The following is a 15,298-nucleotide window of genomic DNA, read 5'->3' as shown; positions in this document are numbered from 1 at the left end:
TTATCATCTTTCTCATAAATATTTAGTCCAAGGGCATCGACTCCAAGCCAGAGGTCTGTTCCTTTCTTGTTTTTGATCTCGAAGTAGTTGATTCCGTACATTTCCAGGTCCTGTGCGATCTTCAGGTACTCCAGCATGGCACTGTCCCTAATGGAAGGCAAACAGACACCGTCGATGGCGCTCTCCACATCCCAGTTAAACCCCCACCAATCTTTCAGAACTGAGGCCTGTCAGGCAGGATGGGCTGACAGCTGTGGGCAGAGCACAGGCCAGCAAGGCCCGGGCAGCTTGGAAGAAGCGCCTGACAGGGTCCCTGCTGTCCTGGATGCTGACCACAACACACTCCACACTGGAAAAACTGACTCTTGCTTGCTTCCAGGGAAGAGAATTTTTCTTCTCGACTCTACTGCTAGACAAAATCCTTCCCCTTTTCTGGGTGCACACAGAGCTCTGGGGGGCCCCTGCCCTCCTAGCAGCCACTGCTGCAGGCTTTGAGTCGATTTCCCCAACAAAAGACTCTTGGGCCAGACAGAAACCTTGGAACACAACACCTGTGAGGCTGGGACAATGACAGAACTGCTGTCGGACCTGAGTGCAGGGCTCGGACAGCAGTGCCAGGGCGGGGGATCTGGCCATTTCTTACACTGAACTGCCTTAAAGCCACACCCCCCGCCCCTCCTCACGCCTCACCCACACTTCTCTGACAGCTGCATTTCTACCTGGGATCTGGAGTTCCCGTTTATGCATACTTCTGAGGACAAAGACCTTACCAACAGAGTAAACAGCACCTCTTCAGCAGAGAGATGAAGCACCATGCTCTCTCTGGTTACGGGGGAGCAATGCTCCCCGTGACTAAGATGCAGTTTTGGCAAGATTTTCTCTACCACAAAGAAAGGGAGAGCTCCTAGGACCTGAAGCCTTATCAAGCTGCACTCCTGGCAGGAACATATGATCTTGATTGAAAACCAAAATGAATCTCCCTCTTCCCCCAGCTGGAGTACTTCACTAGCACCTGGGCTGGGGCTTGGTGAGGCTGACCTCCTTGAGAGCGCTGGCTGCAGTCCCTAAGACAAGCTGGAAGGCCCAGGCGGCCCAGAGTTGAGCCGCCAGGCTGGCACTCACTTGAGCATCCCACGGTGTTCCGCGTGCCACACCTGGATCCGGTCCTCCCACTGGTCCCTGGTGAGTTTGTGCTGGTCCATGACTCTGGGTTGCAGGAGGAGGACATACATACAGTCAAACCCTGACTGTCCTTTCAAACGAAACAATCAATTCATTTCTGCTTTCTGATGCATGTTATTTTTATCTTTGAGGATCAACCTGAGCATTTTGAATGAGACAAGCTCAGTCCTGGTGGAAAATTTTTAAAAAAGGTATTTTATTTCAAATGACCTTTTCTTCCCAAAGGGGTAATTTTTATGAGCAATGGTGACTAAAGACAGGCTTAGCAGAGCCCAGATTATTACATACCAGGAACAGCTAAGCAGGCTGGTCATGAGGTGCCTGACTGCAAGGAGGACCCTCAGGAAAAGAGTCACCTGTCAGATTCCAGGTATCATCAGGGCCTTCACCTTGACAGAGTCCCCTGCTTCCTCTCACATCACTACTTCCACCTCTAATGGACAGGTGCCTGCGCTCAAGTGGGCCAGGCCACCCCCTGCTCACCTTTGAGGGATCAGCCTCTCAGAGCTGAGGTACCCGGACTTGTGCATCTCTTTGTTATAGTCTCCGAACTTGGCCTGCACGGCATAGGACCCCAGGAGCACCGCTGTCTCGGGAGGACAGTAGATCTCGTCACTGAGAATCCCCTCCTTCACCTGGAGGAAGAACAGCTTCTGGGTGATGTCCTGGATGAGCTCCTCAGACACGTCCTCGGGGTAGAACTTGGCCCGGAACTTGAACTGGAGGGGGTTCTCCTTCCTGACCTCCTGGGCAGACACCTGGAGGACAGAGGCCACATCTCATTACAGACGCAGAAGCCACTTTCCAACATCTTTTTCAAACACTGTCTGATGAACAAGGAAGGACTCAAAAGGGGCCTCTGGCCAGAGACAGTATCTGTTGTCAAAGTCAACTTTAGTGTGAGAAACAAAAAAGTTCAGTCAAGAGTACCAGCGCACACTCACACGCCACTGGAAGCCTATGGAGCTGCCACGCTGCTCCCCAAAACCCTCATTCCCAGGGATGATGCTAACAATTCCAAGGACGTAGACCTGCAGTCTTGAAATGTGCCCAGGTGCCAATCTGGCCTGGGACCATGGCACACACCTCCACCCTGGACTTGTTACAGTGACACGGGAAGAGGGACGCTGGGAGAAAGCAGAGTTTTCAAAGAATCTGAAGAAAATGCATTTAGCTGATTGTTTCTCTTTAAAATTGTTAGTGGAATTATCCCATCTTTGGAGTTGGCAGATAATCTCTCACAGGTTCAAACAAAGCAATAGCAGGTTCTTACAACAGAGTGGGTGATTCATGGTTTCTAAGATTAACAATCTCACTGGGGGGAAAAAAAACAAAACTGAGGTCAACTAAAAGCTAGGCAATGAACCGTTCCTCTTGCTCCAATAAGGGGCACTGAGGAGGAACGCGGGTCTAATTTCCGATCCACATCCCTGTTTACTGGAAGGCTGCAGCCTTTTTGTCTGTAAAAACTTTTACACAAATAGAAAGGAACACAAAAACAAAAGACTTCAAGTGCTCCAGCTTTATTGTCAACGAAGCAGACCAACTAGCCTGTAAATAGTTAACCCCGACTTACCTTTTTATCAAGTTTCAACCAGGTAGGAAATCCTTTGTTGTCCACATACTGGAGGCCAAAGTACCACACTTCCCGGAGGCCGATGGTCTTAACCACCTGCGAGACAGCAAGCAAGAGGCCTGGTGGTGAGAAACTCCCCTAAACAGGCCACAGTGACCAGCAGTCATCCACGTGTCCAGTGGTCCCCAAGAAACCAAGGTGCCCGCTTGGTCAAATCCACTGGCAGTACTTTCTCAAGTGACCAGTTGCCCACAGAGTCATTATGCCAAAGCCACAAATGATGTATTTTTAACATAAATCTGACCCGATTAGGAGTCATCTTAAAATTTTTTAAGTGCACACTCTGCCCTTTTGCTCTGCACAGAGCTTCCCGAGTGAACATCACCAGGCTGGGCTGTGGCGAGCACATGCACCGTGGGACCCATGGCCTACCAGGGACAGGTGTGTCCAGGTGTGCTGTCACCACAGAGGTTGGGGGAGGGGGGGGTGACTAGCACTCTTGAGGACTCCAGAAATGTGAAATTCTGATACAGCTGAGTTAGGACCCCAACCCTAGGTCACAAAGACTTCATATTTAAAAACTCCCTACAACACGAGGACAAGAAGCCTCCTGAGGTGCGGACAGGGAGAGCCCCAGACTGGTGATTCTCACGGGTGTCTTGGAAACTAAAGCAGAGGTAGTCGGGTGTGTTGACCACCATCAAAGGAGTCCTGTGGCATATAATTAAATCCCTTGACATGGTGCTACACCTTTAGGGAAAATGTTACCATTCTTCAGACACATGGCTTCTATCATGTTTAAAGAGAAAGAGGAGGGAACACCCTCAAAACCACGCATGGGCCCTTGCTTAAAGTAAAACCTGAGATTCCACATAAAAGCCAGCTCTGCTTCCTCACCTGCAGGGGCCAGATGCTGTTCATTCAATGCTAACCAGGGCTGACCTCTTCATCCTCTCCCTTGCCCCCAAAGCAGGGCAGATGGACTATACTCAAAATTCTTCACTGTGGAACAAAGTGAAGGAGACGCACTTTTCCACAGTGCTCCCTGACAGGTGTCTGCAGCCCGTGTCTCCTGTGTTATGGCAGATGAGCGCAGAGAGCAGAGACCAGGTCTCCATCCCGTCCTGCTGACTTCTTGTTCCCCACAGACCAGCACCTCATTGGCTGAGGCTGCTTCCAGGTTGCACAAGGAAGCCCTGCAGACTCGGCAGGTGCCTGCTCCCGCCCAGCTTTTCCATTTCATCCTCCCAGCGTGGACCAAAGCAGCTGAAGAGAATCTCCTGTCCCCCTGACCATCTCCTGTCCCCGCTCTCCTGTCCTGTATCAGGCCTGCCATGGACTTTCAGGGCCACAGCTCACAGTGCCTCCTGCATCCTGCGCAGCCATGTCAAGACCCCTACTCTCTCGGCTGAAACCAGCCCCTAGCTGCCCCGACCTGCACTTTTTAAAATTCTTTTTTATCATGTGTTCTTTTTAGATATGTGTGACAGTAGAGTGTATCATGACATATTATACATGCATGGAGTATAACTTCCCATTCCTGAGGTTGTACATGACGAGGCGTTACCCTATTGTGAATTCATATAGGAACCCAGGAAATTTATTTCCTATTCATTCTACGCTCTTTCCTGTTTCCATCCTCCTCCCGTCCCTTCATTCCCCTTGTCTAAATCCACAGCACTTCCTTCCTTACGCTCCACCCCCATCCCTTATTGTATGTTAGCACCTGCATGTCTGAGGACATTCGGGCTTTGGTTTTGGGGACTGGCTTATTTCACGTAGCATGATATTCTCCACTCTACCTGTTTATCGGCAAATGCCATTTTCACCCTTCTTTATGGCTGAGTACTACTGCACTTCTTTATTGGAGGAATCTTCTCTTTTCAGCTTAATGGTCTTCGGTGTCTTTGTTTCAAAGTCCTACCTTACCCCCACGGTTTCCCAAAATGACAAGTTAGAATTCACCAACCTTACTTTATTCATTGCTCTTTAAAAGCCATCCCATGGGTCCTCCTCACTCGCCTCCCAACCTCACAACTGCCTTCCAGGTCCTTCGCTTTGCCTCATGATAAAAAGACGCGTCAACCACGGGTTCGAGCCCTCGCCCCCACCCCAGAGGGTTAGAGTGGCAGGTATGGGAAGCAAAGGCAGGGATGTGTCTGCTTCACCGACTCTGAGCAACAGCCGGGCCACTCCCCCGCCTCCAGCAGGTGCAGCAGCAGCCGTCAGTCCCAGTCTGCCTAGTCGCTGGCCAGCAAACCAGAGCTTTGGACTGGAGTCCAGCCACTGACCGCCACTCACTGCAGGGCCTAGGCTGAGTGGGACAGGCTGCTGCAGGAGACATGTGAGGACAGGTGGATGGGGAGGACGGAGACTAGCTCCCTCCCAGTCTCCCTCACCTGGCCCCACCAAGGCCAGCTTTCACTGACCAGTCTGGCCCCTGAACCAGCTTCCCATCAGACCCTTCCCTGTAACCAGGTCTTGTCTTGCCACTGATTCTAGTGTATTCTCTGCTTTAAAAAAAAAAACTTATGCTGGAAACCCCACTACTCAGAGGTGAGGACTGGTGCCCAGAAGGTGACCAAGGACATGCTGGCTGCAGGCAGAGCCACCACTGGAAGTCAGGGCACGGCCCAGGGTCAGGTCCTAGGCACCGAATCACACAGGGTGCAGCTGGCTCCACTTGGCTTCCTCTGGGATTATCTTCCAGGAGAAGCCTTCAGGTTTTTGCCCTAAATCGAGCCTCACCCAGAACAGGAAATTATCTTTATCCTTTTTGGGTGAAGCAGACCCAGGTAGAATCTCAAAACACATGACAATAACCATGGCGACTGGCTGTCACCACCCCTACACAGCCAGCCTGGGCATGCCCCGGCACTAGTGGCTTTATTGCAGGGCCACCGACACTACCTGGCACTCGCTTACTGGAGACCTGATCAAGCATTGGGAGCCACCTGGAATCTCTAAATGCACCCAATTCTTCCTCCAGGTTTCCCCGACGCCAGTCCCTCCCATTTCTGAATCTGGTGCTTGAGTGTAGAACACTACTGTGGGCCCTCAGGAAAGCAAGCCTCATGACTCATCTCTGCCCTGGGCCCCCCGGATCCTTGCCCCTGAGCAGAGTCGACTCAGCCCAGAAAAGCTGATCCTGCTCCCAGAGCCTGACCCTTCCACAGAGACGCACCACAGCCTCCGGGAGCTCACCATTCCTGGTCAAACTCTGCCATTCCCCTCAGGCTCTCCGCAGGTGCAGGACAGGAGGCACCTGTGCTGTCCCCCCAAGAAAGAGCCTCTGTGACCCGAGGAAGCTCACGGTGCCGAGGAGTAGCCAGGCCTGCCAGTGACCCAAGCTCTGGCTGGCACAAGGGCACCTCAGGCACTTCCCTCACCACCGCCCAGGGCCACGTGCCCTGTGAAGTCGGGCAGAGCAGCCCAAGGAAGGCAGGGAGGGAGGACTGGGTTTTCCAAGACCACCCAGGAGGTGAGAGCTACGGGACCAGCCCACTTCCATCTGAGGGGACAACTAAAACGTGCTGAAACCCCAGATGAGCGTCCTGTAGTGTGATCTGCCTACAGGTGGAGACCTGCTGTTCAGAGTGCCGTGTTATGAGACGTCACAACACACCACAGAATAGGAAGCACGAACAAGGGGCCAGGGCCAGTGCGTCTGGAACCAGCCTAAGGTCTCCGCTAGGCCACAGTGTTCACATCTGCAAAAGGGGTTTTCTAAAGAAATCTGGGACAGTGGTCTGCTACTTGTTCAGCTGACCCGTGAGCTTCCTTGGGTCAAGAATGGGTAGAGGCTCACCTGAAAATCCAGGGTGCCTATATAGCTTTATTGGAATACACTGCACTCATTCATCCCCAAGTTCATGGCTGCTTTCAATACTACAAGGGCAAGGGTGAACAGCTGACAGCGACTGACCGGCAGGCCTACCCGCCTTCTGCAGGGAAAGTGTACTGGCCTGAGACATAAAGCTATGAAAACAATGCCAGATAATGATTTTCTGTCTCACCCTGATGGCGGAAAGACTTAAGCCATTAAGATGAGATTTTATCTGAAGCAGCTATTACCAGGAAAAACTAAATGTCATAGAAATTAACATCACTAATAAATATTTAACAGAAGTCTCCCAACTTTAAAGGCGTTTTGTAATGCTACTGCAGGCTGGTGTGGCACTTTTACCTTCCCGAAGACCTTTCTAACCTAGTACTTCAAGTGAGCCAACCGAGGCAATTCACTCAGCAAAGGGATTTGGATGCTGCAAAAAGTCCCTGTCCCCCACTCCCACCCTCAAACAGTGACTCTCTCAAGAGCAGAGACCGACCTGATCGAAGAGCTGCTTCCCGGTGGTGTTCGGCTGGATGGCGAACTCCAGCTCCGCGTCCATGGTGGTGACCCGCACATTGATCTGGAAAGCAAGATAGAAACAGTGAACCGACTGCACTCTTCTGACAACCGCCGAGGCTCCGTGCAGGTGCAGAGCCACTTGGCAGGGCAGCAGCCTCACGTCCCTCTTCCACATCCATTCTCACGCTGGTCCCAGAACACGACACAGACCCTGGCTGTGATCCCAGTGTCAGCCAGAGTGCAGAGTCTGGGTTCAAGGGCAAGGTGTCTCTGCTTCCATAAAGCACATCTGCATGGAGGTCTGAGCAGCTCTTCTACAAAACCAACTAACAGCAGAGTATTTCTCCACGCATCCTCCTGACCCTTGCATATGCCAAGGGAGGCAGACAGCGCTCCTGAGGCACCAGGGCTCAGGGGCGAGGTTCACACCACAGCAGCACAGAGAGCAGAGGCAGAGTAAAGCCAGAAGGTCTGGGCCACGTTAGAAACCACCTACACACTGAAGAAGGAAATGGTGAGCCAGGCACAGTGGTGCATGCCTGTAACCACAGCAGCTCAGGAGGCTGAGGCAGGAGGATCGTAGGTTCAAAGCCAGCCTCAGCAACTGAGCAAGGCCCTAAGCAACTTGGTGAGATCTTGTCTCAAAAAACAAAATAAAAGGGTGGGGATGCTACTCAGTGCTTCAGTGCCCCTGGGTTCAAATCTTCAGTAGCAAAACAAGAAAAAAATGACTGAGACACATCAAACATGGTAGATTTTTAAAATGGCAAATATGAAGATAGGACAATCAGAGAAAGTTGTGTCTAAAATTTAAACGGTGGCAAGCAAAACAGTGCACATGCTATCAATGCAGATGTGAAGTCCACCTGCACAGAAGAGGGCGGTGAGGCGGAGGAGAGGGTAGGATGGTAGGAGGTGGTCCAGGGGACGGGAGGTTGCCGAAATGGATCTCAAGGCAGTTAAAACATTCCTCACCCAGATTTACTAAACTTGTGGAAAACACCAAATCTGGCTACTTTACAGCACTACCCACAGGAAAACTTCAGAGCCGCACGGCAACGGAAACGCCTCAAGTCACGATATTTGCTTCTCACCCATCCGAGAGATACTGGGTGAAGCGCAGAGCTGGAAGGCACCCCACCTGGCCCCTTCCCAACATGGGGAACTGCAGAAGGTCAGAGGCAGCTCACAGAGGCCCACGCGTGGTGTCACATACATTCAGCAGTCGCCAACACTGCTCCTACTTCAGGGACACTCAGTCCTCATAAAAACCATCCCCCCACCCCCGAACATTCCAGACTCCGATGGCGGAGACACCGACACACACGCAGTACGCCACGAAGCTCGCCGACAGGGACAGAGGGAGGTGCAACTTGCCAGGTTTTATAAAAGGATGATTTCCCAAGTCCACAGATTAAAAGAACTAAAGTTTACAGAAAGGCAAGATGAAAGATGTTTTAAAGTCTTTAATCATATTAAAGTATAAAACCCTAAGTTTCTTTAATTTCTTGCTGACAATAATTTATTTTTTTAAAAAGGCTGTTATGAAGCATAAAATCAGCAAGCATCTCTCTCAATCATGGTTCTCGGGACACATGTGAGAGGTGCAAACCAGCGGCAAAGTTAAATACTCCAACAAATACGACTCCCGGTCACGTCCAATGTGACCAGATGCCACGCGTCCCACGCCCAGCTAGGCCTTCCCTAACCATTCAGAAGTGGAACCCCAGCTCAGCAGACTACAGCCCCTACCTGGTCAAGGCAAAAAGGAAAGGGCAGATTTGAGGCAAAGGAGAGTCCAGACCAAGTCCTGATCACTCCTAAGACCAAGGACCCCGAGAGTGTCATCTCAAAGCAAAGCAAATAATCACCATAAAAAAGTGATAGACTATTTTGCAAATAAATAAAGCATATTAACAGGAATGAATGGGAACTTAAAATGTACTACTTAAATGTTCTGAATCAGGTTCATATTTGATAAAAGTCCACACAACCCTTTGAAAAGGCAAGTAGAATAAGGAATACTTTTATACTGAGGGTAGCTGTGATGACCCAGCAATGTCCAAGGTGAACTCAGAAATGAAGCTGAGTGGGTCCGTGTAAGCGCACACATCCGCACCTTCACCACACGACTTCACCCAAGCAGCAGCAGCAGCAGCTCGGGCCATTCTGCCAAGTTTCAGTTGGACAAGTTGTTCCACAAATCCTTTACCTATGTTCCAACATCCACGGGAAACCGTGCCATCTGGTACTGAACCCCCAACACAGGTGGCAAGGCTGAGGAGCAACTGGAGGCTTTCTGGCACTGCAGTACACACAGAGGGGGGAGGAGAGGCTGGGCCAGGGCTCAGAGGCCCACCTGCCTATCAGGTGAAGGTTCTGGGTTGAATCCCCAGCCACACACACACACACACACACACACACACACACACACACACACACACACAGTGGGATCAGCACAAGAAGCAAACAGGATTTCCCTCTCCTGCTCAATTCTGGCCTCAACAAAAGATGACCCTAGGAGCTGGGGTTGTAGCCTAGTGGTAGAGGGCTTGCTTACATGGATTCGATCCTCAGTACCACATAAAAACAAATAAATAAAATAAAGGCCTAGTGTCATCTACAACCAAAAAAAGACCCCAGGTCTTATGTGGGCATACACCAGGATTTTTTTCTCACTTTACAAACGTGAGAAAAAAATTACCAAATTGATTTTGATATTTGTACAGATTCATAAACAGCCCAACTCTACAATCTTTACATCAAGGTTGAGATAGGAGTGCTAATGAAATCTAAGTAATAGGTGACCAGCTCTGTGCTAATGGTCAATGACCAAGCTGCTTAAATTAATGGGGGTGTGTGTTGCTTATTGGTTGTGACCCCACCTGTGTTTCCTGCAGAGGGTGTTCCTGGGTTCTGGACAGCACAAGGGATCATCCTGCAGGACCACCCCAGGCACTGCAAAATGCTCCGTGTCCCTGAGCCCATTACTAAGGACAAGTGACCCCAGAAACACCAAAAAGGAGCCCACTCCGGCCGCCCTGGCCCCCCCCATTCCAAAAGCTTGGTGCAGGCAGGTAGGGGCTCTATTCAGTCTCTGCTCAACCTACAGCATGCTGTACAGTTCTGTGTTAGAGAGACCATGAAGATTATTTTCAGTTTTACAGACCTTCAATAATGTGCTGCAACGTGGCATAAACTTTCACCAAAGCATGAAATGAGACATTTACTAGGGTAAGAAGACCATTTCCATACATATTTTGAGGCTTCAAAGAAACCAGGCTTTAGCAATTAGGGAAACATCTAACTCCCAACTCTTTTTCTCAGCGTGTTAGGTTTCCACAGTGAGCTACTGTTCTGAGCGGGCGCAGCGTGCGGGGAGGCAGGCTGGTGCTTTTCAACAGTGCCAAGGAAATCAAGGGGGACTGCGTGGTTCTGATGCATGTGAGGACGGCCCGACAAGTCCACAGGCCTGAAGAGGCCACCACAAAAATCCAATCTGGGCAAAGACCAGGGAAAAGAGTGTTTGTCTGCAATTTTTATTGTCTGGGTAATTCCCACTAATCATTCACTTTTGTCAAAAGCCATTCTGAAGGCAACACAATCACATGCACAGTATGCAATTAGGCATTTAAAATCTAACCCCCAAGAGGGTGCCATTCATCCACCTCAGGCTTGCCAAAAAACTAAAACCCATATTTTTTGGTCGTAGGGGGTAGAGGTGATTAAAGTTTAATTTTACTCATGTGCCCCCTCCATGCCTGCACAGCCGGTGGGAGATGGTGCAGATGACAATAATTCACATCTTCCTGCCATGTGCTGTGCCACTTGAAGCTAAGACACAGAGTCACATCCAGAGGTCTGAAATGTTAAAACACGCAGGGAACTAGACATACTCACATTCAAATGTTTATAATGGAAATTTATAAATAAATTCAGAGAAGTAGTAATCTAATGATTAAAAATATATATATTTTTAAAAAGTAGCTCTGTACTTTCAGAATTTTAGAATGAATTTCAGAATAGGATAACTTACCTTGAACACAAACCTGGAAAGCTTGGTACTGCAGAGGCCCGAACCCCTCAAAGGAAGTGAGGTTCTAGTGAATATGTGTACGTTTTTCACAATAATCACATTTAGAAAAAGAAAAAAAAAAAAACCAGCAAAATCTCCCCTCCCATAGCTGCCTAACATAGTAAGTGAAGTTGGTTTTTATTTCAGTTTCTCATCTATTGCCAGAATATCCGTGTTTTAAAGAGAAATGTCTAAAAACAAAAATAGGAATGAACTTTGTTTCTGGGAAAACAAAACAAAACAAAATTACCCAGTAAAGCTTTTTAAAAACACATTTCTTGAAATGAAAAATGGCCATAGTTTCACACATATTTGGGCCAAGCCACTGAACTGTACAGTGCATAACACATTCATGTGTGAAGATGCCGAACACAAAAACCTGTTTGTCTTAGTTAATGAAGTTAATGAAAACCTGATTACTCCTGACTCTCCCAACCTTTTGTTTAGTCGTCCTCTTTTTAAAACACTGCCTGTTGTTCTAACTCTAGCCTAGCTCAGCTCAGACTACCCACAGAACCTGCTGATGACTCACAGCTTTGCTCCAATGTCCCCTAGGCTTGACACTTGCACAAGGGCACCTCCCACACCCTGGGCTTGTCAGTCTACCCCCAATTAAACAGCAGGAGTGTGCAGGCCTCTGTGGGCCCTGCTGCCCTGCCCAGGAACATCTTACCAATGAACCAGAAGGGAGAGGCCTCAGTGGTACCATATACTACAGTGGTTCCCAAATCAGACCCCAGAGCTGCTTTTCAAACACCCTAGTTTCTGGGATACAATCCAGGGATCCGTATTTCTTTTTTTTGGGGGGGGTGTGGTACTGGGGATTTAACTCAGAAGCACTCGACCACTGAGTCACATCCCCAGCCATATTTTTATTTTTATTTTTAGAGACAGGGTCCGAGCTGCCAGCTCCTCACTTTTGCTGAGGCTGGCTATGAACTCACAATTCTCCTACCCCAGCTTCCCGAGCCACTGGGACTACAGGCGTGTGCCATGCTGCCCTGTGGATCTGTTTCTTAAAGTCACCCAAGTGCTTCTGAGCAAATTTGGACAAATTTGGGGAGGGTGTCACTGGAAGGTAAGGATCAGAACTTGTGTGTTTTCTACTGAGGACCCAAGTAGATGACCCCCCCCCCACCCCTGAGCCACTTGATGTGCAGAGGGCCTGGACACTGCTGGGTCTGAGGTGGTGGGTGGCAAGCCCAGAGGAGGACGTGACGTCAGAGCACTGTCAGAGCCCTCTCAGGTGGCTGGGGCTGGGGCAGGAGGATGCCCACAGGGAGGAAGATAACACTAGACTGCTAGCAGAAGCTGGCCAGGTTGTTTGTGCCGACCCAGAAGAGCTCACACCTCGTCTGGAGTTTCCAGAGGGAGACAGCTCTCAGGCAGAAATAGACCGCACTGCAGGTCGGCCAAGGCCGCACCAACACTGAAGGCCTTAAACCCCAACCTGTTTTGTTTTTAACAAACTCACCAAGAGTTCACTCTGCTAAAGCACAATAAACCCGGCCACCCTCTGCTCCGCTCTCAGGGCAGGACAGCTCGGGACAGCAGGCCGGTCCCTGCTGCTCCAGCTCCTCCCCTCCCGCCTGCAGAATGAAGTAGCTGCAAACCACTGGCCAGTGAGGGAGGGACCGCCCAGCTCTCATCTGCAGCTTTTGAAAACTGCTCGCATGGCCCTGGACACCACCAAGTCAGAGACCGTGTAGTTCTCTGGAAAATTCTTTGACTTTTAAAGGGGAGCGGGATGTACGGTGGCGGGGGCCATGGTTTGAGTGGTTAAGTTTCTTTTTGCTTTAGCCAAAAGGCTTCTGAATGCCTCTGCTACACTCATGCAAACTGCAAATCTCAGGAGGGCCCAGGCTGGGCTTCCCAGACGGCTCTGCCCAAGCAGGACTTCCCAAGGGCGTGTCAAAGAGCCCAGGTTCTTCAGAACACACTTTGGAATACACGATTTCTGAGTCTTTCCAGCTTAACTGTTCAAATGGTCTCTCAAACACCTTCTAAGAGTCTGAGAAATGGAGGGGGGGCACCGAGTTGATAATGAAATATGGTGTTTTACTTCTAACCGGTGAGTAACGGCTCAATTTCTGGCTCCCGTCAAATTGTTTCCCAGTTCTTTCCCTCACTTTGGTATACGTCTAGCTAGGCAAGCTTTCCTTTGGGAAGTGTCATTTCCTTCAGGAGAAAATATTCAAAAATTTAAGGTTACCTCTATTCTCCTTTTTCATAGAAGGAATACTGTCTGTACAAAGAGCTCAGACAGGAGGGACAGGTCCAGGACCAATCCCTCTACAACTTTTGGGCAAGGGACAGAGACTCAGAGGAGCCAGAGCACTGCAGGGAGAGACAAGGCGACTTTCCTCACATCTTCCAGAGTCAGGAAGACCATGGAACACAGAAGGGGAATTCGAACGGAGGCGGCATCTAAACGTCTGAATTTCAGGAAGTGAACTCGGGGTGACGTTGATGTCTGCATTCGCACACCTGCAGTCACTCGAGATCAATCAGCCCGAGCCCACGAGAGCCTGACCCCCGCATCATGAAGATGTCAGCGTCTTGTCCAGCATTCCAGTCCCCTGCCGAAGGTGCCGCTTCAGCAACTTCTAACAGTTCTCAAATATTTGGATAAGACCTTCTGCAGGCTTGGAAATGCTCCGCCAGAAGTAGATACAGAAGGTTCTCCCACCAAGAGGAACAAGGCGGGAGCAAGCGGTCCCCACGACAGATGAACTACAGCAGCTTCTTCAGATGCTGTTCGGTTCACTTCATTGAATAAATTATGGAGAAAATAACTGAACTTTGATTTTCATGCTGTCACTAGTACCTTCAAATAACAGCTTCACACGTGTGTGTGTGTGTGTGTGTGTATAATTTCAGTTGCAGGTGGATGCAACCCCTTTATTTTATTTATTATTATGTGGTGTTGAGGATCAAACCCGGGCCTCACACACGGAGGCGAGGCTCTACACTGAGCTACAAACCAGCCCTTAAAACAGCTTTTTTACATATCATAAAATTCACACATTTGAAATGTACAATTCAGTACTATTTAGTACATTCTCAGAGTTATGCAACCAATGCCATCTGGTTTTAGGAAAAAAAAGGAACCCCATCCCGTACCCCTGAACAGTCTTTTCCTATTATTATGTTTTGAGGGGGAGCGGGTACCGGGGACTGAACTCAGGGACACTTGACCACTGAGCCACATCCCCAGCTCTATTTTATATTTTATTTGGAGAAAGGTCTCGATGACTCGCTTAACACCCAATAACATTCTCGCTTTACTGCCCAATAATATTCCACTGTGTGACCATCCCTGCCTGGCCGCTCCCCTGCCGGTGGCGCCGGGTTCAGCACTCCACTTACAAACTCGCTCCAAAGCAGCAGCAGCTGGAAACCAGGACGTTCAAGCGGGACTACGCATTGTCAGTTTAATTAGCACGAACAGTCTTAAGAGTGACAGGAATATAAGGTCAGTTTTTAAAAGCACATTTTTAATTTAGCTTGCCGATTTTGTTTAAGCTCGGAAGGAGAGCACTCTATGTTCTGGGGAAGACAGTGCCAGCAGCCACCCCGACTCGAACGCAGGACTGAAACACTGGGGACTCTGTGCCACTTTGGGTCTCTGGAGGCCAGCAGTCAATGTGGCCTCGTGACTCTAAGCCCCTTCTCCTTCACTGCTGAGCTGCCCCCAGTACACACCAGGGCAAGAGTGAGAACCAGCCTCTCCCCAGGACCCTCCTCACAGACCTGCTCCTCCCTAGGTCCAAGCGGGCACTTGGGTGCTGGTGTGAGCACGCCACAGTCAGCACTCAGAGACGACAAAGATTTTTTTTTTTTTTTTTTTTTAGAGAGAATTTTTATGTGGTGCTGAGGATCGAACCCAGCACCCTGCACATGCCAGGTGAGCGTGCTACTGCTTGAGCCACATCCCCAGCCTGATTTTTAAAAATTAAAAAAAAAATTTTTTTTCTTCATTTATCGCCTTCAATGTGTTCTGAGTCCACCCCAGGGCAGATTTGTTTTTAAATGTGGTACTGGGGATTAGAACCCAGGGCCTTGTGCATACTAGGCAAACACTCTACCACTGAGCTATATCCGCAGCCCAACA

At 49.6% G+C, this 15,298-nt stretch overlaps 1 protein-coding gene and 1 non-coding gene across 4 annotated transcripts in view; both read right to left on the bottom strand.

The window, feature by feature from the left end:
- Nucleotides 1-15,298, bottom strand: part of Ezr (ezrin) — a 48,318-nt gene that overhangs the window by 13,278 nt on the left and 19,742 nt on the right. For all 3 annotated transcript variants that reach the window (XM_078018812.1, XM_078018811.1, XM_078018813.1), the window contains 5 exons: nt 7,087-7,170; nt 2,759-2,854; nt 1,666-1,940; nt 1,123-1,206; nt 1-147 (listed from right to left, as the gene is read on the bottom strand). In XM_078018812.1, coding sequence (XP_077874938.1) covers nt 1-147; nt 1,123-1,206; nt 1,666-1,940; nt 2,759-2,854; nt 7,087-7,170 — 686 coding nt within the window. The remainder of the gene's footprint in view (nt 148-1,122; nt 1,207-1,665; nt 1,941-2,758; nt 2,855-7,086; nt 7,171-15,298) is intronic.
- Nucleotides 15,217-15,290, bottom strand: Trnat-agu (transfer RNA threonine (anticodon AGU)). Its single transcript has one exon. It is a non-coding gene; the product is annotated as a tRNA-Thr (tRNA).

Source organism: Ictidomys tridecemlineatus, chromosome 8 (genome assembly GCF_052094955.1).
Source record: "Ictidomys tridecemlineatus isolate mIctTri1 chromosome 8, mIctTri1.hap1, whole genome shotgun sequence".
NCBI lineage: Eukaryota > Metazoa > Chordata > Mammalia > Rodentia > Sciuridae > Ictidomys > Ictidomys tridecemlineatus.
Note: the sequence above shows the minus strand (reverse complement) of the source record. Positions and strands in the feature narration are given on the sequence as shown.